This window comes from Aphelocoma coerulescens, chromosome 5 (assembly GCF_041296385.1).
Source record: "Aphelocoma coerulescens isolate FSJ_1873_10779 chromosome 5, UR_Acoe_1.0, whole genome shotgun sequence".
In the NCBI taxonomy this organism is placed as follows: domain Eukaryota; kingdom Metazoa; phylum Chordata; class Aves; order Passeriformes; family Corvidae; genus Aphelocoma; species Aphelocoma coerulescens.
Genome location: NC_091019.1, coordinates 29,820,541 through 29,848,488, shown reverse-complemented (window position 1 = coordinate 29,848,488; position 27,948 = coordinate 29,820,541). Strand labels below are relative to the sequence as shown.

General features: G+C 45.1%; 1 protein-coding gene across 2 annotated transcripts in view; it reads right to left on the bottom strand.

The window, feature by feature from the left end:
- Positions 1 to 7,531: 7,531 nt before the first annotated feature.
- The window catches only part of TYRO3 (TYRO3 protein tyrosine kinase), a 41,572-nt gene continuing 21,155 nt past the window's right edge, over positions 7,532 to 27,948 (bottom strand). For both annotated transcript variants that reach the window (XM_069017386.1, XM_069017387.1), the window contains exons 9-19: positions 27,018 to 27,162; positions 22,711 to 22,840; positions 21,776 to 21,876; positions 20,749 to 20,844; positions 18,939 to 19,019; positions 17,188 to 17,280; positions 16,349 to 16,470; positions 15,932 to 16,041; positions 14,337 to 14,496; positions 12,850 to 12,986; positions 7,532 to 9,981 (exon numbers count right to left, since the gene is read on the bottom strand). In XM_069017386.1, the coding sequence (XP_068873487.1) occupies positions 9,606 to 9,981; positions 12,850 to 12,986; positions 14,337 to 14,496; positions 15,932 to 16,041; positions 16,349 to 16,470; positions 17,188 to 17,280; positions 18,939 to 19,019; positions 20,749 to 20,844; positions 21,776 to 21,876; positions 22,711 to 22,840; positions 27,018 to 27,162 (1,551 nt within the window). In that variant the 3' untranslated portion in view covers positions 7,532 to 9,605. The remainder of the gene's footprint in view (positions 9,982 to 12,849; positions 12,987 to 14,336; positions 14,497 to 15,931; positions 16,042 to 16,348; positions 16,471 to 17,187; positions 17,281 to 18,938; positions 19,020 to 20,748; positions 20,845 to 21,775; positions 21,877 to 22,710; positions 22,841 to 27,017; positions 27,163 to 27,948) is intronic.

Here is a 27,948-nt window from a genome sequence, read left to right as displayed (position 1 = left end):
CTGGCTGACTTTCCCGACAGCATCCAAACCTCTTCCTGGCTCCTAGAATTATTTCCTTTTAAACTGAAAGTGTTGTTTTCTCAGATATGTGAAGCCAGTAGTTCTCACGCTGCAACATCCTCATTTAAAGCAGTTTTGAGAGCCCCAAACGATATTACAGATCTAACAGACAGACTCTACCTGTGCCCTGCAGCCTCTCCCGATGAAAGGAGACATGAAGCAGGCACAGCTCGTCCCTCCTGCAAGGGGCAGAGCTCTGCCCCTGCAGCCCAGACTGCCACTGGCACAGTGGGGCCAAGGCCTTGGACCTTCCCCAAAGCAGGAGGCCTACCCGGTGGGTAACACGGAGGAAGGAAAAGGGAGAGAGTGGAGATGGGGAAAGGGAAGAGGCAGGCACCAGGCACTGGGGTACTGCTCAGAGGGCGAGCAGTGGGGGCACAGATTTTCTGGGTGGGTTGGAAACCCTTCATAGACCATTGCGGACCATCTAGAGGCTCCCACGCATTTGCAAAATTTTTGCCCTCCCCAAGGGTGTTTCAGTGGTCAACAGCAGGTGAGAGGAGACAAAGCCATTGGCTGGCCCACTTGCGCATGAGGGCACGCTCTTCCCTCCCGTCTCCTGGCCCCAGCAGCACTGCCCTGGCAGGACTAAGCAGCAGGATGGGTAGTTTTGCCATCCAAAGCAACTCGCTGCCCTAGGCACTTGTCTGCTGCCCATGTCCTACCTCTGAGGCTGATGCAAAGCAAAAATAAAGCTCCTAAGGCAGGCATGCAATGCAGAGACCAGCTCAGACACCTGGCAGCAGAGCACCAGATCTCACAGTCTGGCCTGAGGCAAGGAAACTTACTTGAAAAGCTACAGCTGCATCAGTGTGCAGTGCAGTCAGAGCATGTTCACAGACCAGAGCAGCTGGCATTAGCAACCTGCTGCTTGCGCTGTACCCATTTGGGCAAGGGTGGTTTCCTCAGTCCAGCTCTTCACCAGGCCTGGGAACTGGCAGCCCTTGGGCAGCCTGTGAGCAGTAGATGCATTCTCACAGATATCTCCCAGTGTGGCTTCAGCCAAAACTCCCCCATGCAGTCAGGAAGGACTGTCAGGACATTCACTATGAGTGCAGCATCCTTGTCTAAAGCAGGGACACGCTAAGGTGTCTGTTTCAAGCCAGTATTTTCATGTTATATATTTCACTGACATGCATCCAGAGAAACTACTAAAATGGCACAGACAAGGCAATCATCAAATATGCAAAGCAGTTTCTTCATAGATGGTGCTGATAAACAACATAACCACATCACAAAACTGCACAAGCAGCCTAGGGAGCAAACAAGCAACGAACTCTATGTGGTCTGAGAGCTGGCACTTGAAGGTGTCTCTGCATCTCTCCCAAGCCTGCTTCATAGGGCAGCTCACCAATTCTACATCCAGAAATTTCATCAGGTTTTTGCATGCTGAATGTCAATATGAGAAAAAAATTACTAGTTTGGGTCCAAATTCTCATTTCAGATGCTTCCTGTAGTTTTGCAGGGGTCAACAGGTGTAACTGAGCAGAAGTAAAGTCTGGCCAAGAAAATCTCCCAACTCTTAAGACTGCATGGAGCCAGAGAATCAAATTTTCTCTCACTCTGCAATCTGCCACTCCTTGACAGCTGAATTACAAGAAAAAAACATTCATAAACATAAGCAGAATTACTCTTCACTGTTCACCGGCAAAGCCACTAAGCAGAGTAAAGCACTGAGGCTGTCTCAAGAAGTGTGCCTGCTGCCAAGGACCCTCAGAACAGTTCAGTGGCATGGTGGCAAAGATCCTGAATTGATCAGCAAGGGGAAGGATCCAGCTGGTCATGCACAGCATCCATGTGGGTCCAAGTGCTAGCAGGGATCAAGGGCTGCTGGTGGTACTGGGGCTGCCCCAAGCCAGCCAGGATGGTTGTTCTCAATCTGAGTTGGGGCAGGGACTGGAAGGAGAGTGTGGTCATAGGGAGATACTGAAATTGCATTTGTGGGATGCAAAATAGGATTTCATGGCTGAGCTGGCAGCAGGGAGAGCTGCAGGGGAAAAAAAACCTGCAGGGAAAGGTTTCCCCTACAGACCTGTAGATTATTAAATGACTGTCTTCAGCTTTCTGAAGGGCCTGTGTTCAACTGCCTTTATGGGCATATTTCTGAGGATCGTAAACAATGTGAGGGATTTTATAAATCAGGCAAAGTTATATGAGTCTCAAGAGCAGCTCCAATTCCCTCTGTCGGAGAGGAGACTGATGTTTCCGAGACACAAATGTCATGCTACAGAGTCAAAAATGTCCCCAACTTGCACATTATCCCCAGCTCCTGTTCCCAGCATCCTCCCTACAAGCAAAAGCTCAAGTGAGAAGTAACTGCGGTAACAGAAGCCATTGTCTGTGGGTTCACCTGCACTGAGGGAAAGGCGTGTTGTGCCCTTTAACCACACCTGGTGAAAACAAGGCAGTGCCTTGCTTCCATCTGTGCTAGCAGGTCCAGGAAAAGAGAGTTGTGGGAGAGACAGAGATATACCTCATCCTACTACTGTATAGCAAAACCACAGAAAGCCTTGTCTTCTTTAAGATTTAATCCCCATTTGCACTAATGTTGAGCTAAGAACAGCTTTTTCTTTGTTTCCCATATTCAGTGTCAGTGACGCCCTATAAGATGTTTATGGAAAAAATAAATCCATTAATTGTTTCTCATGAAATTTTAGAGCCTTCCCGGAACAAAGGAAAGCACATATTTTCTACATTCACAGATTTCTGATAAACAGGCAAGCTGTAAAGCACGATGTTGAATTCTTGCCAGCCTTGTGACGGCGTCATCCCCTGGACTTCCGTGAGCTGCTGCGCAGTGCCCCTGCTGTGGGATCAGCATCAGGGCTCAGCAGTGCTAAATAATGCTTCAGCAGCTGAACAGGCTCAAGGAAGAAAACCAACGTCATCCCAGCAGATCGTCTTCACCCAGGAGAGGTCAGGGCATGGTATATAAGCAGACTGGGTGTATTTCCAGGTTACAGACTACATCCTTCCCTCAGTTGTGTTATTTTCATGCCAGAAATCAAGCTCTGATGATCTCGGTGCCTTTCTCACTGATTTATACCACTATCAGCAATGGGTGGTTCAGACCGGTAGTGCAGGAGGCCTCTGGGATGAAGTCTGCTCCACTGAGACAACAACGGTCGAGGAGTGTGTGAGCATAAATCCCCCCAAAACATCCCTGTGGGCCAACTGTATCTTTAGTTCCAGCACTGCAGCTCCCTACCCTACAGCTTGACAGAGCTCAGCATACTGGCAATATTTCCTGGAGTATATTAAGAGAGGAAACAGAGAAATACTGAGCCATGCTAATTTCTGCTATAAATGAATGGGTTCAGCCCCTCTCATTTGGCTCATTGCCTGATGATGCCTGCAGAAAAACTCACTGGCTGGTAGGGCAGCAGCCCTGAGCAATTTCAGTGGTGACCCAGGGAGACTTCATCAATAGGTGGAAAATATGGGAAAGATTTCACATAGTGAGCCTGATCATTGCCTCAGGTACAGCCCAGCATATCAGCTTCAATGGAAGTGCATTGGCGTAATTGGGAGTGTTGGCAGACAAGCTGGAGTGAATCAGACAAGGGGGAGGGAGTGTGAGAAGTCACCGGCTGTTTGCTCTGCCAGAGATTTCCACCCCCACAGCAGTGCTGGTAGAAACATGTGCCTGTGCTTCATCCTCTTCTGTGCATCATCAGCTACATCTTCGCTACCCTCAGCAGCACCACCCTGGCTGATGGGGTCCCCAATTACAGCAGAGAGGGAGCAAACAAATATTGGGGAGACGGTCTTAAACTGCCCCGGCTGTCTGATGAGATGCCAAGTCTTGAACTTCAGATTTGATACAGGTTTGTTTTTTTACTTAGCAGGGGTTCTGGCAACAGCAAAGTGTCTGCTTCTTTCTGGAATGCAGTTTGGGTCCCCTGCATAAGCCCCAAATGTGCATCTTCCTTTGCCCTTATACCCTGCAGCTCAGGTTTAAGGTTCATGGTCAACAAAAGGCTGTTAAAGCTCCGTCCCTCCTCATATGCCCTGCCACATGCCTGCACAGTATTTCTGGTCCTCTTTCTCTTTGTGTATCTTTGTGTAAGAAGCGGGATTCTGTAGACAAATAATACCAGGAAATGTATTAATTAGCCCTGAACCTTGCCTGATGTTGGGGAGGCATGCTGCTTTACATCATCTAGCACTGTGAACCTTGGGGGTTTTTAGCTTTTTTAAAGGTAATTTAATAAGAAAGAACAGTGAGAGGCAGCAGCAAGTGACCAAAGGGCTCTCTGCTCTGGCTAGCACCGCGTTGCACAAGCGAAAGTCGCTGTCGCAGAGGTATTCATTGGCAGAACAGAAGTAGAGAGGCAGCAGCAGTCTCCCACTCAGGTAATGACAGGGTAGCAGCCAGGATCATTGTCTTATATATTAACTAAGAAAGCAAAGACTTTGCTGCACTGCCATGTTGCAGTGTACAGTCTGCTTTTCTCCAATGACCCGCCACTTCTTTCAGCTCCTCCTTTCCGTCACCTTTACTGGCACTGTCTGTTTATCATTGCAGCATGTGCTGCAATCTCCTGTACTCCAGCTGGATCATCTATGCATGCAAGCCCTCTTTCTTTGCCACGAATTTCTGCTTCCTTACGCCACAGGCTGGCAAGAGCCAGCTCCTATAAAGACTCTTCTGGAAACTAGTCCAGTTCCATAAAATCTATACTGAACTGAGCAAAGCTTAAATCAACAAGTGCCATCTATTTCCTAGGGTCACACATTTCTTTCAGTTCTATTTTGAGCCAATGAAAAGAAACTGGAGGAAACAAAAGCTGTTTAGATACCTTCTGTGCTGCTGAAATACCTGTTTCCTAATTTCAATCCTACTGTCAAATATAACCAAAAGATATTCTGTTTCACGTAACTGCAGTTGGGAGTGACTTGGCTTGGCGTGCCTCAAGCTGGAGGATCCATGGAGTAATTAGGAAGTGAGGAGTCAATCATCTTTGTTGTTGCTAGACCTCAGTGCAGTGACTGAGGTCTGATTCATACTGACGCTGAGTTCCTTTCATATGACAGAAAATGCAATCAAAACCCATGTCCATCGGTCTTTTCTGTTCTTGGACTAAGTAATTGATTTCTAGCTCTGTTTCCCATGGTAACAAGGCTCTCTGATCACCAGCTGCATGTGTTGGCCCTAATAGCTTTTGAATCCACTGCTTTATTTCAGCCAAATGTGATGGCAAGATTGAGGTCTGAAGGATAATTAAGTTCCTACAAGTTTTCTGAGAAAAGTCTGCATGTGGCAGACCGTATTACTTCCACATCAGTACCTTCACTGCAGATGGAAATTCAATGAGTATTGGACACCAGAGACTCCACCAAGGGAAAAGGTCGTGTAAGAACCTTAAGTAGGGGCAAGCTTCACCCAGGGCTTGCAATCACCCATTGGATCCAAATCCACAGGAATATAGTGTTTGTAGAAAAAACTTGCTATTTTAAGGGAGCACAGCAGGTGTGAAATAACAAATCAGTTCCACACAGAAATCCCTGGTAAAAAATAAGAGGATTTACATAAGTTGGTGATTGTTGAGCATCAGAGGAGGATAAATACTACCAGCAATGTACAGAATGTAAATCAGGAAAATATCTACGTGCAAATATTGTTCCTTTCACCGATCAATGAGACTCAGATTTTTACTCAAAATTAATTGCATTTCACTTCAAGGGAGTGTTTTTTACAAAGTCAATACTTCAACACTTCCCTCCAAACACAGGTCAAGAAGGAAGGTGGCTGCTCCCAGGGTAGTTGTGCAGTAGCTCCAAGGTATATCCATGCACTCACTGCAAGCACCTGCTGAGCTGTCAGCCCTGAACACAAGATTCCCCACACTGATGAGGTACTGGATCAGGCTGGAGCATCCCCATATCTGCAGGCTGACCTGCCAGCACAGCCCACAGTCTGAGGCTCATCAGTCAGCCCTGGCACTGGAGGTGACAGGGGCATGTCTCCTCATGCACTAACTACCCCTACACAACACAGGCAGTGTTGTGAGCTTCTGCTCTGCTCTTGCTAGGTTCTGTGGGGTCATGCTGCCTCACAACTTAGCTGGTAACTGCCCGGAGTGGCTTGAGTCTCTATTAAAAAGAAGGAGACCCTGTCTCATCCTCTGGGAGATGTGGATGAAGGAGTGTGGTCAGGCTTACCCATATGGGACAGAAGTTGCTTCAGCATAAACATGCACATGTTGGCCATCCCACTGCCCCAGCAGACTGGGCAAGGGCTGCTGCTTGGGAAGATGGGAGGGACTGCACTGTTGTACTGGGGTGGTGGAAAAAAAGGGTGGCTGTGGGAGAAACATTTTATTTAGGAAACGGTGTGCTAGGCTGGTGCCTCAATCAGAGCTGTTAGGCTGGAGCTTCCCTGGGGTCAGGATCACAGTGCTGTCTCCAAACATGCAGGGCCAGGCCAGCTCTGTACATCCTCTTTGTGATTTAAGAGCAGAACACTGCAGGCCACCTGCGGTGGACCAGAGCACCTCATCCTTTACCAAAACACACAGCCAGCCCCCACCTCCAACACCTGCTTGGGCCCAGCTGAGGCAATGCCCTCTCTGTTCTGGTATGTCATATATAAAATTTCACATTCTGCTTTTCAACTCCCTCTTGACAGCTCATCCCATCTGTCCCCATTTTAAAATCTCCTTCCCTCACTCTTTTTTCACTAGTTCTTCTGGTGTTGCCTCTTCCACCCACAACACAGCCTCATTTGTACCTGGTCTGTCCAGGCTTGTATGCAAAAGGATTAAATCATCATTTGAACCAGATCTAAGGGATATCACTGGGCACTGGAACCCTAAAATATTAACTAAATCATCTGCTTCATGCTTCAGAAGTCGTTTTTCCTGCATTGCAGATGGGGGGGTGAGCGCTTGTGCCGTTTCCCATCACTCTTCCTCTCTGTGTGAGCTGCAGGCAGAGGGCGTGCAGCATGCTGCTTGCTTGTGAAGAATAAAAGCATGAGGTACACCTTTTCTTCTCTGCAAGCTGGAAACCCAGGGGCTCTTTTATGTTGTGCTTGGAACATTTGAGTCAGGAGCTGAATTTTACCCACCGCCCCCAAACCTCTCTTCCACTGAGAGTACTGGCAGCAGTTGGATGGGTGCACACGACAATTTTCAGGGAGGAACTGATGCAAAGGTCTTGCATTCCCGGGTAGGAAGCAGCACATCCCAGTAAGGGCTTTTCCGCAGGTTCCTATGAAGCGGTGGCCACAGAGTCTGTCTCTTTCTGGAACCACTGGCCCGTACCCATCAGATTTTGGTCTTCACAATCTCACGGCTGGAGCAATGCAGAGTAACTGTCCCTTGGGCAGGCCAAACATGTTCTCTGCCTCCAAGAAGTAGCCCAACCATGCTCAGTGAAGGTAGAAAGATGACTTTCAGCTGGGGCTGACTATGACCCCACACAGTGAGCATCATCACATGTTCTGCCACTGATAAGAGGCTGGGACTCAAACACAGTACAGATTTTATTATTAAAAAATGCATAAAAACTAAAGACATGCTTCCCAGAGTTAGAGTCTATATGTACATCTGCGCTTCCTAGGCAGCTGCAGGGAGCATAGCCCTCTGCCCTCACTGCAAAAGTGCACTGCACAGGTTTTTGTCACCCTTTGTTAGGTGTTATCTTCTCTCCTGCATTTACAGCATTCCAGCTAAGTGAAGAGAAAACCCTGCACCGCCTGGGGTGTAAGATGGCAGAATTTGTATCTGTGACTGAGAAACCATACTGCATTTCTGGAGACACCTGTAGGACATCTCTGTTCAGTAGGAAACTTTACAGAAAGGACCCATGCCCAAGTCCCAGGCTGAAATTCCCCTTCCCTAGGAAGAGTTCTCACTAAGGGCTGAAACGTGACCTGAATTTTATAGTTAGACCCCAACCTTACAATAAGCAAATACTGGGTATAAAAGGGTGGAGTGTTCTCATACCAAGTCTGCAATCTCATTTGACTTTTTGGTCCCACCTTTGCCAACTCAGCAAATGCTGACATTTGTGGTATTAGTTTGAGGAAGTGCAATGTGGAATCCTAAGTAATACTGCCAAGTTTTCAGCGCAGTGAAAATAAAAGAAATTAAGATCTAGCAAATATTTACGATAAGTAGAGTAAGATGTAACTGCACTTCCTTGCTGGGAACCACTGCACAAAACAAATGCTGATTTATAGTAAAATATTAAATTATTAAAAACCACACAAGCACTTGCAGTTACAGTGAGTCAGACATGCTGATTGGAAAACAAAACAAAACCCAAAGAGCAAAACCATTAATTTTGCCCCGTCTGGAAGGCTGCAGTGATACTACTCCATGTTTTATGCGACTTTTACAGCATGCCAGAAAACCTCCTAAATAGGAAGGCCAGTGGTTCTCAAGCTTTTTCATCATGAAGCGTCTCTCTTCCGAAAGAGATCTCCCACTTGATCCCTTCTCCCAACATGCACATCTTCCTGAAACTGATTTCACATGTCACTATAGCAGCTACAGTTCCTGGTTATTTGAAGAAGTCATAGGACTAATAAAGAGAACGATTTAAAGGATCCAGTTTTGAAGCAAATGCTGAATCCCACTCCTGCTGAAACTGAGCAAGTCTGTCATTCTGTCTCTCAGTCTTCTTCCTCTCCTGGAGGGCAGTACTTAGCATTAATTAGCACTGTTTCCCCATACTGCTGTTAAGTCCTCTCTACACTGCTTCCTTTCCATCCCTTTGAAGTTGGATTCTGCCCACACACAAGCCAGCTGCTCTCCCTCCCTTTGCATTTTAATGTCAGCTGCAAGTCTAGTCAGGCCTGAACTGGCATCAAACAGAAGAAAAAGAAAGACATAAAAAAGGTACATGGGGAGAAGAGGAATGCTGGATTTTCTTTTTTTTTTCTGATTTCCTTGCTCACCAAAATGTCTGAGACTCTTAAAAGAGCCCTGGACTGAGGAAGTGGCAAATGTCACTGCATGGAATGAGCCAGATATTCAAATTCAGTGCTGGGTAGGAGCAGATCCGCTGATCAGTTTGAGAACCACTGAGGTAGGCAACAAGTCTAGGCAGTACTGCTGAGTGAACACGAGGGGAATTTTGCCCTCTTGTCCTGAAAGACAGTATAAATACCTACTACTGTTTTCAGAGGTACCAGTCCCAAAGTCACGCAGCCAGGACTGAAGACAACATCTACACAAGAGCAAGCACTGACTGAACAGAAGGTATATTGAGCTCTGCTCCAGCATTCAGTGAGAAGGAGCAGAGCACAGACTCTGACTGCTGCCTTAGCTCTGAACTCCTTTCAGCAGGATGTGGTCACCCTGTAACCCTACTGCCTCCCTCCCCCAAATCCAAGGGGTTGTTTGGGTTGCAGTTCTTCCAAGCTATTTGCCACTGCAGCCCACACAGGTGGTGAAAGCTACAAAAGCTGCCCAAGAGCCCTGACCAGTGCTGTTCAAAGCCATTCCAGATCTGGTATCAGAGCTCCAGGAGACACAGCACCATGCTGCACACATCCAGTCCCAGGGAAGCAGAGTGTCACTGTTATGTACAGGCTAGCAACTTTTCTCTCCTTCTGTCTCTAACTCATACAGAAGGCTTTTGTCCTCCCCTTCTTGTCCATCTGGATGCCTTTCACCGTCAGCATCATCTCCAAGGCACAAGGGGCTCATAATGTAGCGATAGTCACTTGTGACAGCAGCAGCTGCCCCAGCAACAGTCTCTTCAGCATCCATATTTCCAAAGGAGGCGTGCAGGGCAGGGTCACTTGCAGACGCCTCTTTGTCCTTCCCAATGTTGACATAAAGAGGATCTTGACTGGAAGAGAGTGTGGACATCCTCCCACGAATCATTTCCAGCTGGGACCGGAGCACTCCAAAGCTGGGGCGTAGCTTGGGCTCAGGATGCCAACATCTACACATGAGATCATAGCTGCAACATAGAGGGAGACAAGAGCACTGAGAAGCGGAGCAGCCATGCCCTACACCTCTGAGCTCTGGGCAGTGAAGCTTAAAAAACACTGATGCTTCCCCCAAAACCTATCAGCTTTGGCCTTGCACAAGTGGCACAGCATGGATGGCCATTATGGATCTAATTTCTTGTTTCTTTCCATTTTCAAGGGCATTCTCCCTTTGGTCAAAATAGTTATTTAGACGGTATCAAAAACCCCAAAAGCCCTGTCAAAGTATACTGAATTTCGTGGTAAGGCCCTTGTTCCGCTGTCTCTAGGGAGCTAGAATAGGACCATGAGTGTGACATCACCTAGTAATAGCTTTTGAATTTATTCACAAAATAGCACACTCACAACCTCTGCCACAGCTGAAGCCATCCCTCCAAATTCTAGTTTGTCATATATATATCAAGAGCAGATAAATCACAGGAAGAAAACAAAGATCAAGCTGTGGGAGGTGCATGTTAGTTCCAGAGTATTCTTTCTTTCGTGCCATGTTAACTCAGCACTCCCAGAGTAACAGAAGTGTGCTGCTGTTGCTGCCTGACAGGATGTCAACAGGACTGGAAAAAGGCACACTGGGTTTGTTTAGAGGGCTATTAAAGAATGGACAACACTGGAAGAGGGATGCTGAAATGGCCTTTCAACTATGGAGGTACCACCCCTGTGCAGAAGACATGTTCAGGGCCATTACCAGGCCCAGGTCCCATCCTGCAGCCTTTCTCCTATGGTCAAACGCCAGCTACCTCAGCTCTGGCTGCCCCAGGGCCAGCATGAGGAGACAATCACTTGGCCAAGCACGGGCCAGCAGAGCCAAGGAAGGGCAGCTCTTCTGCCCTGCGGCCACGTTCGCAGCTCAGTGTCTGTGCTGGCTGCCCTCCTGCCGGCCAGGCCTCCGGCCGGAGCACTGCACTGGAGCACGGCCAGAGCCATTGTCCTGCTCCTCTTTGTGCATCACCCACAAGACTGGCAGCTGCATTCCTATGGTGTTATTGTTGCCAGTTTTTCAGGGAACAGGAACAAAGCACAGTGCTGGCACTGAAAAACACTGCATACAAATGAACCTCAGTTAAACTTGTAAATGGAAAAAAATCTGATACGGCCTTTACTGGGAAATAAAGCATTTCATGATGGGTTTTATTTTACTTCTTATATTCCTTGCTTGTGATCAGATTCACAAGACTGTTTTGATCTCACACTACTTTTACAGAAAGCTTCTATGATTCAGTTGCCTTAATCCTGATTTACATCCCTTACAAACAGTAGAGATAATTCTAAATGCTGCAGATGAAAGAGAAACTTCCAATTCTGTGGCACCAAATTAAATACTTTTTTTGACCCTTGCTGTCAATCAGCATAATTCATTTGAAGGAAAAGTAGAAAACTACTGGCTGTACTGAATCAGCCCAAAAGTCCATTTGCCCCAGCACCCTATGACTGACAGAGCCCAGTAGCTTGGGGAAAGCATGTGAGCTGAGGGTGAGTATGTAGTGAGATCTTTCTGGTATTCTCTCAGGTCTCAATAACCTGCAGCTAAAGAACCTCACAAAGCAGTGGTTGTACCTTTTCAGTAGTTTTTGATGGATTTTTCTCCAATGTCTACCTAGCAGGTTTTTGAGTCTCTTCTCTACTTTCTGCATCTCTAACACCCTACAGCCATAAGCTCCACAATTTGGAACCAAAGCTACTCAGAGCAGTCAAGATGCAGACATGTAATGAATTTAAGCAGTGATATAACAATCTTTTCATTTAAACTCAGTAAAAGTTAAAACAAACTGCTGAGAAGATAAAGTGTACAGCTTCAGTAACAAGAGTACAGATTATTCCCTATGTGGAAAAAAAGAAAAATGAAAAAGCAACCACATGAAATAATCCACCATCAGAGCAGGGGGGAAGAGGGAGGAAAGAGGACTTAGATCACTAAGGTCAGTGCTCATAGTTATGTCTCGCTTTGGGCACAACACACAGAAAACAGACTTGCTTGGGCCTCAGTGAAATGATTTCACCTTGTCCGGACAAGGCAAGTTTTTACCCTGGGATAAGTTATGGTGACACTCCCTGGGAGATTCAGCCCGATGTGAGGAGACCAGGAATCTCCAACCAACACTCATGGAAGAAGGATTCCTGAGCAAACACTTCATGTGACCTGCTGGCCAAGAGTGATCCCTTGGCAGCAGGATTAAGGCAGGAGCACAAGCTGCAGCATGTGGCTACCTGCTGCCCTGTGAATTATCTAGGTCCTTCCTGTAAGTCTGACAATGTCTGCAATTAGAATCTTCAAGACTGTCCTGGATTAGTTTCCAGATGTAATTTAAGGTGGGACACTGATCTACACAACTTTAGATTGTCCTATCTGCTCTCTTCTCTTTCAGCCTGCTATTTCTGAGAGCAGTAGATTACAAATTTTGAAAACAGGGCCAAGCTTTCAAAGACACATGAAGGCCATTGCCTCTGCAATCCACTTTCCTTATGGTCTTGCTGGATTGCCTCTCTATTCAGCCCTCAGGGTGTGCCATGGAACTCATCCCTTTGCTCAGATGCTGGCCTGAGAAGGCAGGGTTCAGTGATTCTGGAAACACAGTTACAGTTTCCACAAAGCCAAGAACTGCTAATGCTGACACTGTTTAAACCCTTGAGCCAAGCTAGCTGCTTGTGTAGTTACCACAGGTTCCTGGGAGCTCTGCCAGCGAAGAGTATCTAGTATCTAACCCAGAGACTTTCTAGTGAATGGCTCTGTGTACTGGAAAGTGGATAGATTCAGATCAGCATCCCAGCCAGCTGCCTCTGTTTCCTTCCAGTGAGCCAAACTTCCCAAGAAATCGTATGTCAGCAGGGTGAGGAGTACTCACACATCTTCCAGGCACTCCGGGGGCTGTTTCAGCCTGTTTCCACTGATGAGGTAGTTGTAGATTTCTGCATTCTCAATGCCAGCATAAGGGGTTTGCCCTCGGGTCACAATCTCCCACATGGTCACCCCAAATGCCCACTGAAAGAGAACAGCACACAGAACAAGTGAACAGACCATTCCCTGCTCGCTGGGGTTGGTTTCAGTATGCTCAGACTGTGCTGGGTAATGTCATCTGAGCAGCAGTGATGCAAGGACTATCCAAACTCTAGCTGGTAAACAGAAATGACCCACCAGATGCTGCTGATGCTGACACATTATCTTAGGAGATAGTTGAAGGCCCTGCCTGGCCCCATCATGCAGTGGAACGGGGGAAGATTTGGGAGCTACTCCTGTCTTCCACCTGCAGACCTCTCCTACTTATGGTTCTCTAAGGTATGTGGTATCAGTTTGTTGGTTCCCAGCTACAAGAAGATTTTGGTTTAGGGCTCACAAGTCAGTTTCTTAATTCATTTAACCTGATTCTGAGTTCCTAGTAATATACAGGTACAACTGAAAGCAGAGTTTAGCCAATAAGCAGGGCAAGGAACAAACCACCTATGGCTCACATTCATTCCTGCTCTACTCTGCACAGTTGTACATTTCATCTAAACTGCAAGGTTTATGAGGTGCAAAAAATTATTATTTTCATAAGCAAACCCCTGTCCAGTGTCTAGTGTAAACTGGCTGAACTAGTGAACCCCAATCACTAAACACTGTCTACAGTGAATGCAGCAATGGCTGGGCAACACAGTAGCCACATTACAAGGCACTCTTGGTTATCTCTTCAAGGACATTGTGACAGGGATAACTGGAAAGGCAAGTCCACAGGACTGAAGGACAAAACTAGTTTGAAAATAGATCAAAAGGCAGCAAGGAAGAGGGAAGATGGTATCAGAAAAAAAAATCCCGAAAGAAAAATAAGTAACAATTTCAGATGAATGGGTTTAGCCTTGCTCCCCAGGGGCAAAGTTATGGGGAGTGTCTAAGCACTGATGTATTCAGATCTATGGAGTTCTGCCAATGCCTTCTGCAGCACAGAGTACCTTTGCTGCACTTGTACATAAGTGTGTTGGTTACATGCATTTCAAATGTCACCTTCAAACTGTCAGGCAGAAGAGAAAGGACAAAGAGTAAGAGAGAAGAAACTGTATAAAGAGAGGAAAAGGAAGAGAAGGAGGGGAAAAGTGAAGAGGAGGATGGGGATAAACACTGAAAAATAAAGGACAAAAGGACAACAAGAAGAAAAGGGTTGATGTCTTCTGCCATTAACCTCTCTCCTATATTTTTAGCCTTGAGTTCTGACAGCACCCAAGGCAGAGGTAGCACCATCCCTCAAACACAAGGTCAACCTCCCTTTCCTATCACCAGGGCCTTTTCCTACCCTCAGTGGGACTCCTCCACTTTAGCAGGAATACAAGTGGTCCCCAAAGGCACTAGAGCAAACCTCACCACATCGCTGTGCGTTGTGTACAGATTGTCTGCCAGACTTTCCAGAGCAAGCCACTTCACTGGCAGCTTGGAGGCACAACCCTGGCGGTAATAGTCTCCACTGTAGATTTTCTTAGAAAGTCCAAAGTCTGCAACACTCACGTTCATGTTCTCATCCAACCTATGGGAAAGTTTTCACAATTGAGGAAAGGAAAGCATTTATTTGCTACCTCTGGCAAAAAAAAAAAAAAAAAGTTCAGAGAACTGAGGTATATAGTTCACCAAGTATTACACAAAAGGAGAATGATTTCATCTACTTGGTGACCAATGTGAAATAGCTTAGTGGTCTCAAACTAGTTCCTTCAGACTAACAGGGAAATAATTATGAGTAAGGAAGTAGCTATGTTCAGATGGTCTACTCTCTTACACACACAAAGGAAACTCAGATACTTTCTGTCGTTTCCAAGATTATCAGAGCACATCTGCAATACTCACTGCTATCACCAAGGCCTGCACCCCATACTGGCAATAAGAAAACATCATAAGGTGATTGCCTAGACTGCCTGTTAAAACTGCTTGAACTAGATCTGCAACATCTTCTCTCCAGGCCTAGTTACTGGTCTAAATTGTTCTGTCACCCTCTTAAACCTATACACGTTGGCAGATAGTCCAAGTAAAGCCTACAACGACTTCATGCTCCCGGGCCTCATAAAGGACTCCCTGCTTTCCCCAGAAGATGTGCTGAAACAGGCATTCAGCTTCCTCTGGAGGATGTCTACAAAAATAGAAAATCAGTATGGGTTCCTCATAAATGTCAAAGCAGGCTAACCCATCATTTTTCATCATGACTATCAGGCTCTTTGTCTGTACATCTGGACATTAAAATGCCTTTGGAAATCTGTGTCTCATCATGGATTTTATTGGTTGTTGTGGTTTTGTTCAGAGGCAGAGTTCTGTTCTCACAATGAGTTGTTCCTTACTCCATTTTCAGGGAAGAAGCCAAGTGGAAAGGATAAAAAAAGGACTTTTCTTCCTTTCAAAGCAGTCAAGGTAGTTTGGTGTCAAGAACAGTGAAGTGGGGTCATACGGTGTGCTCACCATGCGATTATTTTTAAAGGCATTCTCCACAAGCTTTCAAGGAAACTACAATTCTTATATTGTGATAATCAAGTCCTCAAAATAGATACCAGAAATACAGACTTCAGGATGCAATGAAAGTTCTTTTCTACTAACACAGCCAAACCCATTCCCTCCTGTTATTTTATATTGTGGAACAAAAAGCCTATGCTGACACACAGCCACTAGAGTGGCTAATTACAAACACGTATTGTAGTCAGCTCTATGAAACTTTATGTGCAGACCAATGATGGCAAAGTTCCTTATAAAAAGGGTCTGTTTGAAAGCTCAGTGGGACTTTAGGAGTTGCTCCCTGCTCCCAGTAGCCCCACCACTCACCCCACCACAATGACCCTGACTCCCCTATGTCTATTGTCACTTATATGCAAAGATCAGCATTCTTAGACAGGACCCCTCACACTTCTGTCATGCAAAAGGTTTTTCATCCTTCCCTCACCCACTGTGGTCTTTCTCTTCTCTAAAACTCATGAGTCACTTACATGCAGTTCCGAGCTGCAAGGTCCCTGTGTATGAAATTTTTTGAGCTCAAGTACTCCATCCCACTGGCAATGTCAATCATGAACTTGAGGAGTGTCTGAACAGGCAAGTTCTGTAAGAAAGAACAGTTTAGCTTCTGCCACTGGAGGCTTTCAAGCACGTATGACAAAACTGGAAGGTTTGCTGCCACTTTACAGAGCAGGGATGGGGGACATAGGGAGGGGATGGGATAGAATGGAGGAGCTGGGCCTCAACATGCATGGAAGGAAATGCTTTAAGATCACATCTCATTACTTTTTCTGGTATTAAAATCCAATCATCTGCCAGTGCCTTTGGGAGACCAATCCTGAGCTGCTCCAAATACATTCTCTGAAAATCCCTACCCTCCCAGAAGGAATTCTGCAGTAAGACAGACTTACAAATGGGTTTTCCCCAATTCGTGACATCAGCAGAAAAGCATGGAGGTCTCCGTGCTTCATGAAGGGCAGGATCACCATGGGAATTGGGAGACGGCCCTTGGGACGGCTTCGTAGACTGACTCCTGATGAGGACACACACAGCGAAAGGGTGTTAGCAAACAGATCACTCCCAGGGCCATCTTACAGGCTGCTGCACCTTCCTCTTACAGATCTGGAGGAAAATGTGCCATTTTGGTGGGTAGATTCCATGCTCCAAGCTTCTATGACTTTACGCCAGGAGGTGGTAAGATGCCTCTAACCCTGTTTACTTCAGAGGCTGTACTAAGAGCCTAGTGCCTCTCAGCTCGTCTTGCAGGACCAACTATAGATGTCTCTAGGATCACTCCAGACCAGACAGCCCTAACCCCAGCTCTGCAGAGCAATCTCCACATTCTGGAAAATACCTGCACTCCAAAGTGCCCACCCACAAATGTCTTGCTTCTTACTCAGTATTTTGGAAAGGCACAATCTTCCCTCCTATTTATAGACTACCAGCCCACCTGCTCACATTTCACAGCAGTTTAGACATGTCTCAGCCAGCCAAAGTCTCCCTGATTCATTTGCAAGAAACAAAGAAATGGCTTAAATAGGAGATGGTTGTTACTGGTGTGTGAGGGCAGGTGTGGGGAGCATTGCACACACTCCAACTCCCTCTGGGCCTGGGAAGGAGCAGTGCTGACCTGTGCAGGACTCCAGGCAGCACAGAGGAGGCTGCACCAGCACTGCTGGGGTAGTGAGGCTGTGTGGGATAATGCAGGAACAGGAGGTGCTCTGTGGCACGAGCAGCAGCGCTGTCTTACCGATCAGTTTGGTGACGTGAGGGTGGTCAAACTCCTTCATACAGGCAGCCTCTCTCAGGAACTCCTCAATGTCAGTCGAGGTGAAGATGTCCGCTGGAAAAAGTGACTGTAAGTTTGCTTTCTTTGTAGGTGGCTCCAAGGGACTTTACAAATAATGATTATCAAAAGCTTGTTCTTTGTGGTGCAACACATCTTCTCAGACCTATAGCTAGATAAGCCATTTTACAACAAAGCAGAGCCTGACTCTCTCTCTCCTGGGATGGGCAGCAATAAGCACATTATCAGGGACATCTGATAAATTGGTTCTTGGCAGAGTAAAGACCCACTGGTTAGCAGCTCTTTTCTCAGTAAGAACTTTCCTTGGAAGCTGCGCAAACTGTGTGGGGGTTAAAGATGTAAGAATTAATTAGGTGAAAGAACCTAAACAACAAATATCAGGGAGAGGAGACACCACACAAATGAAAGAAAATGTTGAAACTGAGGAGATGGCCTCGGAGCCCTTGACTGGCACAGCAGGGCCCAATACATCTCTGACAAGGATGGCATGAAAGATCAATGCTTTTATGTCTCTTAGCACAATTGAGTCTTGTAAGGTCCTAGAGCTAAGATTTCTTAAATAACCACACTACCGGACAGCTTGGGCCAAATTCAGCAGTGACATACATCAGAAAAATTTTGGAGTAAATTATTTCTCATTGCTATGACTCCAGATTTATGGAAATATTCAATATAATCAAGAAGTATCCCAGTCGACTACTTCCACCACCGCTGCTGAATTTAGCAAGAGTCCGCCAGTCCTGCTGCAAGATCAGACTCAGACCTGTAGGGGAGTATTCACATTATCTGCTTTAGGCAAGTAATTTCAATATGATTCAGAAGACAAAAAGGAGATTCCCTTTTTACAGTCAATGAAGAAAGGAAGGTGCCTCTGGAGGCTGACAGATTGTTCCTAAGTTAGATGCCTGAAGGGAGACATTCTAACTACACAAAAGCTTGCAAACTGATTAGAATTATTGTGAAACTGGATAAAATGATACAACTTACACTAGAATGGTACTAGGGTATTTAGTACAAGCTGTTATTCTGTGAAGCAAACTGAGCTCCAGAGATAAGTGAGTGTGACTGCTTTCAGTCAGTCACAGTTAATTTTTGCCTTACAGGCAAAAGGGATCAAATAAGGTAGGTTAACTTATATAAACACATATATATTCATGTTTCCTTTGATTTATACCTATCTTTTAATTGCTTTTCTTGTTACAGACTTCTGCCTGATGAAAGTGTTAGTTGCCCTTGTTAGGTACACTCACCAAATGACAAATCAGATGGGAGCTGGACTGCTCAGTCAAATGTGCTGACTGAGATGAGTTAGTTTGTCACTGCATTCAGCCCAAACACTCCTCTGTTTATTCCAGGCTACGTGCTTGCAGCAATACTGTCCTTTCACTGCTGAATTATTAGGGCAGAGCAGACCTGTCTGAGCTGTCTGTGCTGCATGATGTAGTGGTTTTGGTTGCATTCACCACGTGCTATGTGCTGTAGAAGCAACTAAGGTGGTATAGGTCCTTTCCTGAAGACTGTCCACTACGAAAAGACTGACATGAAAGGGATGGGAGACAACATGGGTAGAGTGGCTGAGTGGGAAGCTCACAGAGGAATAAAGAGCATCAGGGAGAGAAGAATAGGACAGACAACATTTAATCTTTCCAAGCTCTCTTTTCTTAAGTAATTCAGGCAGCCGTGCTTCCACATACCTTTCAGCATCTTCACTGCCACTTTCTGGAAAGAGCCATCATCTAGCTTCAGTAGTGCCTCTCGAACTGACCCAAACTCTCCTGTAAAATTATCAGAGTAGGCAGTGAGGGAACAGCTTCTTGTGAAGAAAGTATGATTCACAGCAGGTTCACTTCAGGGGTCACTGGCAAAGAAGCTGAGTAACCATAAGAAATGCTTCATTTTTCATTCTGCAGTTCCAGACAGCAGCTTTCAGCATATGTGTGTCTAGAAGAGCTATCACTACCAGCAGACAGGGATCACTGTGCTGGCAGTCCAGAAGGCAAAGGAAAACAAGAAGGGAAAAAAACAATCCTGACCAGTTAGATGATGCAGAGACAGAGTTTAGGCTGGGATCACAAGCAGACATTTCTGAGGAAGCCATATCATGAGGGACGAGTCTGAGTGAGCTTCTGTTCAGAGAGGAGGCCATTAGGCACAGCAGCAAGTGGATGGGTTGGCTGAGGAAGCTCTCAGTATTGACAGCCATCAGAGCAGAGCAATGGTGCCTGGACTCAATCATTTGAGACACAGTCAGCCTTATCTCTCAAAACTCAGAGAATGACTTCTATGAATCACAGCTGACCAGAGAAAACATAGGAGTACCTACTTGTGTGTGAGTGATATGATGATTCACAGAAGGCAGTGTTTGCCCTGGTGTGTTCTCTAAGGGAAATAAGAGGAAATGCAACAGGCCAAAACGTCTTCAAAATATTTTAGCCTGAAGAGGCTTTATACCACAGCCTAACAGCCTCTTTGCATTAGATCTGGCTCTAGATTTGCTCTCCCTAATTTTGTAACCACTTATCCCACCCAAAATGCACTAATATGAGGAACTCTGACACTGAAAAGAAGAAAGCAAAATATGGCACTCAGGACACCTACCCCAGAAGCATTATCTTTCCACTAGCTTTTCACCAGTGTCCTTCACTACTCTATGGCACATGCTTACTTCACATAAACCATGAGCAGTGGATCTGACCACAAACCAGGAAAATGGGAAGGAACAAAGGTATTTTGTGCTGCTTCCATCCTGTGGAGCTGTTGCTCAGCTGTAGAGTCAGCAGAGCCGAAGGTAATGCAGTTATGTCATCTTATAACCTGTAACCTGGGGTTGTGGGAGTGGGGCTGACAACTCAGACCAGATCCTGCCAGCTGGCATCCCCACACCAAGGCCATGCCCTGGTGCCCCTCTGCAGCCAATTTCAGTTTGTTACCTGCCATGGGGGCAGCCCAAAAGAGTTGAAGCAGGATCCCAGAAACTGGCCAAGAGCTAACACTCACAAACAGATGACACAGCTGTTTAATTACTTAGCATTGTTATCCCTCTGAGACCACTTCTGCAGGAAGGTCATCTTCCTGCTCTGAAAGAAACACATTTGTTCTAGGAGGGATGTAGTGGAAGAATGCTCCCCATAGGAAAGGGTCAAAAAAAACCTGCAATAAAACTAGTCTTATAAAGGAAAAGGTGAAGTTTAATTGAATATTCCTTTGTTTAAATGTCTGAAAGAAATTCACACACCAGTGAATTAACACTACTTTGGAAAGCTGAGCGTAGACTGCAGTTCATGATTGTGTAGAGCCATATTACAGGAATGGTTTAGCCAATATCCTCTTAGTTATGCTAAGCCTCTGAAACATTTTATCCCAGTGGAAGGGATATTACCATTTAAATTTCCATCTACAAGCTGGAGAGAAAACAGGCTGCTTGTAATTGCTTCTCCTTACTCAACAGTAAAAGTATCACAAGTGGGATTTTCAGTGTAAGCCTTGTTCAGTTTTGGTTCTTACCCTTGCCCAACATTCTTCCCAAGGTGAACTGCTGCTCCTGGATTAAGACATCTTTGAGTTTTGTCTTCAACTCATCACTGATCCCTACACTCTCCACTGAAAAAAAAAAAAACCAACAACAAAACAAATGAAGCATCAAATAAGGGATATTTAAATATTCCATCACAACATCAAGAGTCACCTGTTCCAATCTCCAATCGGATTCCCACACTGTAAGGCGGAAAAGCTGAAAAAGACAGAATTCTCTTCCATGTCCTCTAGCCTCACCATGGACAAGAGGCCAACAACTTTCAACCATCAGAAAATGTACTTAGAGTACTTAAAGGGAGAGGGTGTGATAATACCACCCTTAAACACTCCAAGAACAACAGGAATACAGAAATAATGTTAATAACACTGAGAAGACAAAATCCAATCCAAAGAGCTACTGACAGACACTGGTTCACACAGCTTAATTTAAGCTGATAGAGCTGCACCATTTTAATGACTGGAGCACCATCCTAACCCAGCTATGCAGTGCTGTCACAGGGAGCCATGCCCTTCCTGAACCAGGAGACAGAAACGGATCACCTTAATGGAACCTCTGGCCATTCCTGGGACTCAATCTCCTGTTTGATAAGTTACTAATTCCTGGCTCTCCAAGACTGATTAATTGGTTCATGCTTGTAGCACAGCTCAGCACACTGAGTTTAAAGAGTACTGCTAATATTGTTAAGCCATATTTATCTCACCACTGGATTATAGTCCAGTCAAAGGAGTCCCTGTAGAGTGAAACTGGGGCAGGGGAGCGGCAAATTTGTGTCTTGCATTAATATACACAATGACCGTAGCTGTAATTAGCAAGTGCTATGTAATTGGCATGGCAGCAGCAATTCTGGCCCTTCACCTCTGCAATTCACAGTGTCTAAGCCTCACTGTAAATTAATCCTATGTTTTTGATCAAAAAACATCAGTTTCAGTGAAAACAGAGAGAGAAAACATGCAGAACATTCTTCCCAGGCAGAATCACTCAAGTCACTTTACTTACATGTTGCTTCAATGAGCTCTGGGCCCTCCCTGTTGAAAGACCTGGCAGCTCTGAAATGGACTGCTGGATCCCCTCTGCCAACCACACTGCCAAAGGCATGGCTAGAAGGCAGAAAAGACACACAGAGCCATGATTACATGGGCCATTCACTTCTAAAAGGGTGTGTTGGACAGTAGGGATGATTTCTCACCCCTTGCTGTATAAGTACTGCAGACTGTCTTGTTAAAGAGGGTGTATCTGGAGAGGGGGAACAACAGGTTTATGCTGCTTTGCTGATGCACCTACAGCCTTCCAGAACAGGGGAATCACTCCTCCCGAGTGCCTGGGAGAAGCTGCAGGTTGGGATAGGTTGCAGGAGTCACTTAAACAGAGATGCTGCTGTGACAGGGAGGTCTGGGAGACTGGAAAGAACGGGAACCTTGTTTGCAGCAGGGAGCAAACTGCAGCCAAGTGTCAGAGGTGATGGAAAGGAAACTTTACTGCAGATCCAGAGGGTTCTGGGCAGTCAGGAAGTTAAAATCAGCTGATAGACTGAAAACCAGCATGGGATAAAGGGCTCAGCCTGTAAGAATACAGATGTTTCATCTGTGGTTCTTTTCTCTTTGAATCTCCTAAGCAGCAGTGCTAAGAATTACCTTAATCAAGTTCATACTTCTATAGTCTCATAAGGCCTAGCTATTAACATACATTTTTTCTACTGTATTTTTGGTGTTCCCATTTTGATGAAAAGGCAGGCACCCCAAAACTGTGGAAAAAAAACAGTAACAACAAACCCCCCAAAAAATCCCAACAAAAACCCAACCAATACAGTTATCCAAAGAAGTTGCCAAAAGTACTCCATCCACAATGCTTTTTTGAAAAATAATTGAGTCAGAAACCACAATAGAAGAGAGAGCAGAGATCTCTCTATCCAGTACAAGAAGAAACTCCCTTACCCAAACCGAGTTTCCTTTCTTCTTTTTCGAAGGAGAATGAGAGCCAGGGCAACAGCTGTGACCAGAGCTGTGAGAATGCCCAGTGCCACAGGAACCCAGGACGTCCCATAAGGAGGATGTCTCTGGCCACCTAGATGATGGAGAAAACACCAGTCAGGAAACAGAAGACTATCAATGGTAAACAGACCAATTTCTCCTTTTGCTTTTAAATGGGAAACTCATGCTGCTGGACCTGGTGGATCTTTGTATACTGGAATTTGGCATAAACAGGTACACAGCCAATCATCAGGAAAACTAGCTCTTTCTCACAGCAAAGGCAGAGCAGATGCATCTAGTTATCAGAAACTACTGGTTCTGGGCCCCGAGAAGGTAATAGGTGCTGCACCAGATTATACTATTTCACATGAGCTCATGATGTGAGGTGCTTCAAACTGGAGCTTCATGACAAAAAGATTGCTTAATGTGAGCATTCTGTGTGCAGGTTTCACCCTGTCCTGTTTGAGAGAGACATCAGAACCTTGACCAGGCTACTCAGCACTACCTGAATGTCAGCCAGGCAATGTTTTGAAAGACCACAGAGAAGGACAATTGCCTCATGGCAATCTGGTTAAACATATTTACATTTTTCCTCTAACCCCTCCCACAAAGAAAAGCACCCTGAGGGACTTGGTATTAGCTGTAACTTCACAATGTTGTTTGGTTGGTTGCAGCTTCTCAGTGTCTCTCCCCAAAGAAAAGGTAAATTTTAAAGTCCCCTGTGAGTCAAGAAACAAGTTAGTCAGCCTACATGTTCCAAGACTGAAATAATACTTGCTCCCAGAATATGTATACTTTTGAGTACAAAATGTCTACAGAAAAAATGGAGATGCTGCCAATCTGAGCAAGCTGCCAGGCAAGGAAGATAAGCAATACAGTTATGAATAAAAAGAATATTACGTATGCCTGGCAAAAAAAAGATAAATTAATCCAATTCCCTGAGAGACTTCTCCTCCAAATACAATTACTGAAGATTAAATGTGAATTTGAATGGGTTTATTAAAATCTAGGATAGCCCTCATATCTCCAAATTGTTTAAGAGCTAACAAGAAAAGGTACCAGGTCCCTGAGCACTTCCTTCATCTCCATGCTCACTTGCTCGCCCTCAGCAGCTGACTGCCCTTTACCAGAAGGTAAGGAAGAGTCATCTTTGATGATGTAAGTAATCCTGTTACACGTCATGACAGTATAAATAAACCTGTTCCTAAAAGAGATGTTAGGTTGATGGGCTGGAATTTGGATGAATCTCTGCACAGATGCATATGAAAAAGAGTCAGACAACCCTTACTGGCAGAGTCCTGGCAGGCAAGAGGCTTCTGAGGCTTGATTACCAGCTACATTGATGAGCCTTATCATCCAAGTTTTTAAAGAAGTAATATTAGTCTAATAAACAGGTAGAGCTTAAGGACACAGAATCGTGGACCAGTGAGGAAGCAAACTAGTACTTCTCCACTTGAAGCAAATTATCAGATCCTTAGTACTTATTTTCCAGTATCTTATCTCCTTCAGTGACTCACATATTCTTTTACCACCCAGAAGGCTTTACAGGCTCTGATCTTATGATACTCCCTCTTGTTGCAACTTTCAACCCAGCCTTCAAGGCTGTTGTGAAGAGGGAGAGATCAGAAACAGAAGCTGTATTTCTCAAATATAATAAAGGTAATTCCAACCCTCTCCACAATTCCCAAGCCAATCACTTGGGCTGTTCCTGCCTAACAATCAGAAACAGCTAACAACACTGATGTAAAAGGTCCTCTCTGCTAGTTAACAACAAGGTTTCCTTCCCCTGCAGTGAGACAAACCTCCCAAGGCTTATTTTTCTAGTTTCTGTCTGTTGGCTGCTCTGGTGAGAGAGCAGGGATTTAGGTCAGCTTCTAGGGAGCCCCTCCAAAAGGAGTGTGGATGAAACCAAAACTAAACTAAATTATTCTCCCTGTTTCTGAACTGCTGGGAATCAGGAGCCCATCCCACAGTTTATAGAAAATGTGTCAGAAATAGAAATTAATGTTGAAATTCACTGCTTCTCCTCCTCTGCCCCACACATCATTGCTTCCCACTCGTGTCACTGAGCTTGAGGGAGGCTGCAGCCCACAGGTTGCCTCTTCTCTCTCAACTCTGTCTCTCTCCCATCTCCTGCATCCCCTTTTTCAACCAGCATGTGCCTTAAGAATGCATGAGGCAGAGAGAAGACTATTATTAGAAGAGTTTAGAAGAGTATTTAGGAGCCCTTTGATGATGAGTCCTTCTATTTTGCAGAAAGTTTATGTCTCAAAGGTGTGCAAAGAACATAATCCAAGAGTCTTCTCCAGCCTACAATTGTGAAGATTACAGAGAGGAAAAAGCTATGAAACCATTGCTCTGCAATGAAAAAAAGAGGTTTTGACTGAGAAAGTTTCTGAAAATATTAAAACAATCTTTGTTAACAGCACACAAGATCTCTGCATAAGTAGGGTGGAGCTCCCACTAGCTTCACTGTGATGACAAATTTGAGTTAAAGTTTATATGAGCTTAGTCATCCTTATTGCCGCACTGGGAGCTGGTCAGAAACCACCTCTGGCATTTCTCACATAAAGCAACCAGTGCCAGTTTGCTATTTTAGGAAAGCAAGCGACTTATGTTTTCTACCAGGCCTGAAACAAAAATGCAGTATTTCTGCAGCTCTGCTGCCTAAGGCCTGTCAGTGTTTCCACAGTGAACTTTTACTTCCAGCCTGCTATGCTTGCAAAGAAATATATGTGCTTCCAGACAACATTTGGCCAAAACAAGCACCACTCCTGATGCTACTTTTTTCGAAGTGGTTTGTAAATAAAAACAATCAAACAACAACAGATAGTGCTGTCAGGATTATCCCATTCCAGCTCCCTGTAAAATGCAAACCCTAAACATTTCCTGGGGCTTCCTGCCAGTGATGGCCATTTTCCAAATGGAACTCCTAGCTCCTTCCAATACATTTATCTGTATTTGGGTACCACAGAAAATACCTAATCAAAACGTAGGAGGAAAAAACTGATGGAGCCAGTGACCAACCTCAGTAGGCTCAGCTCTGAACCTCCACACCCCTTCATTCTGTTTTAAATAATTTGAGGGCTTCGATCCCACTGTGACTGTGTGCTCACACTTGACCTTCAGTGCTGACTTCATCACAGGAACTGGGCTGCCAAAGGGCCTGAGAAATGTGCATGTTAAAACCAGCACTAAATGCACTCCTGCAGGTAAGAATACAGTTCTCTACTGGTTGCCCATACCCCCCACCTCCTGCTTGCTTGGGAGCTCCCCTCTAGAGTCCCCCTGCCATCCCTAAGTGTGGAGGGATCAGGAGAGCTCAATGTGCATGTGATTCCTCAACAACATGTGGAGTGGGAAGATAACAAGAGCATGTGGGTCAGCAGCAGAAATTAGAGATTGCTATCCTGTCCTGCCATGGGCACTTGGAAACAAAACCTCAGGAGACTGGGGGATTTTTGTATGTTCACACCTCACTGACTTCTTATCACCAATTCCTATCTTTATTTGGAATGTCTTCCTCTTAGTTCTGTTACAGTTTCCTTCACAAGCAAGAGCATTCTCTTCCTTCTACCCATCTCCCCATATACCATCCTGCCCTGCTTCATAGCCTGACTCCTATTTCCCATTCACTGTGAAACACAAGCAGGAAGCAAATCACTCCAGGTGAGCCTAACTGCCCTTCAGCACTAGGAGTGCACTCCACACTTGCCTGTTGCTCCCAACAAACCCTTCCACGTGGTCCAGATTGCAAGTTACAGCATCTGTACCATCATCTTCCTCTTCTACCAGTAGCTCAGCTTTTCCTTGGAGACAGCTAAACTGGTTTAATATAAATACATTCAGAAAAACCATTATGAACACCCATGTGGCCATGGTTTAAATCAGGCTTCACTAAAACTAGTCAGGAATGGCATAAAACTAAATCAAAGAAGAGAATCTGTGTTAGAGGAGTTTTCTGTCACATTTACTTGTGTAAATCTGTATAAACCTTCATTTGCATACTTTCTTTGTGTCTGCCCTTCTGCTCTGCACTAAGCACAGTAAAACACTGTTCTGAGAAGACACAGTAGAGGCCAGAAGTGTTTTGTTTATACTAGCTCTTTAAAGATTATTGAATTTCCAGTCTCCTTGATGAAGTGTGCTGTTGTATAAGCCCATATGTCTCAGTAAGTTGTGAGCACTAAAAGAAAAAGACTCAGAAAAAGTAGCAGTCCCAGTATTTCTGACTTTTCCCCCAAAGTGAAGAGAAAATAGTGGACACTCACCCATGACCTCCTGGGCTTCAAGCAGGAAGAGGTCACTCCACGGCCCGCACCCCGCAGAATTCAGCACACACACCCTGATAATCAGGTCTTTGAGAGGATTCCACATGGTGAGATTGGCTTTTGTGTCCTGCACGACCATCTCCCCCTGAGTGCAAATGACAACAAACTGTGAGCTGTCTTAAAAGGCATCTAACGTGAAACTTCACCTTTAAACCAAAACAGTACCATGTACTTCACTGGCACTACAACAAGGGTTGGGAATTGTGACTCCTCAGTCCTTAGCTCAGTTTTGCCCAAGATTTGGGCTGTTGTCTTGGGTTTCTCTTCACAAAAATTGCTAGCAGTTTCCCAAGGCATAAGGCAGATAGGAGGTTTAATAATTTCTTCCTTTCAGGTACTCCCATGCACGTTGCTATAGAAATATGGTTTTCTCTGCTATTAAAAGATATACCTCCTTCTAGTGATTTACTGTAAAGCATCTGGTGGTTTTAATCCAAGGGAGGAGTCTGTTTGTCTGTTTTAACTTGTTGACCAAATCGTAAATGGCTTCTGAATTTCAGCGCCAATTTTCACTTAGGATGGGAAGGCCAACATATTTTCAGTAGTTTTGTGGATCTTCTTCATACAGCAAACCCATGAGTATTTGGCTGCCACCACTGACACAGTGTAAATTCAATGAGAACTCAAAACACCATCACTCAAAGTCAATGATGCTGACCTAGTATGAAATGGGTCATACAAAATAGGAAGTAAGTCTCTTTTCCCTCCAGCTGTCTATTATTACAGGCTTGCTCTTCATTAATAAGCACTGGGTAAATACCTATTAGGAAGCTAGAAACCATAAGAAATACTGTGAACTTCAAAGGCTGATAGATACCTGGGAAAGGTCAATGCCAAAGAACAAATGAAAGGCTCTCATGCTGTCAGGGTC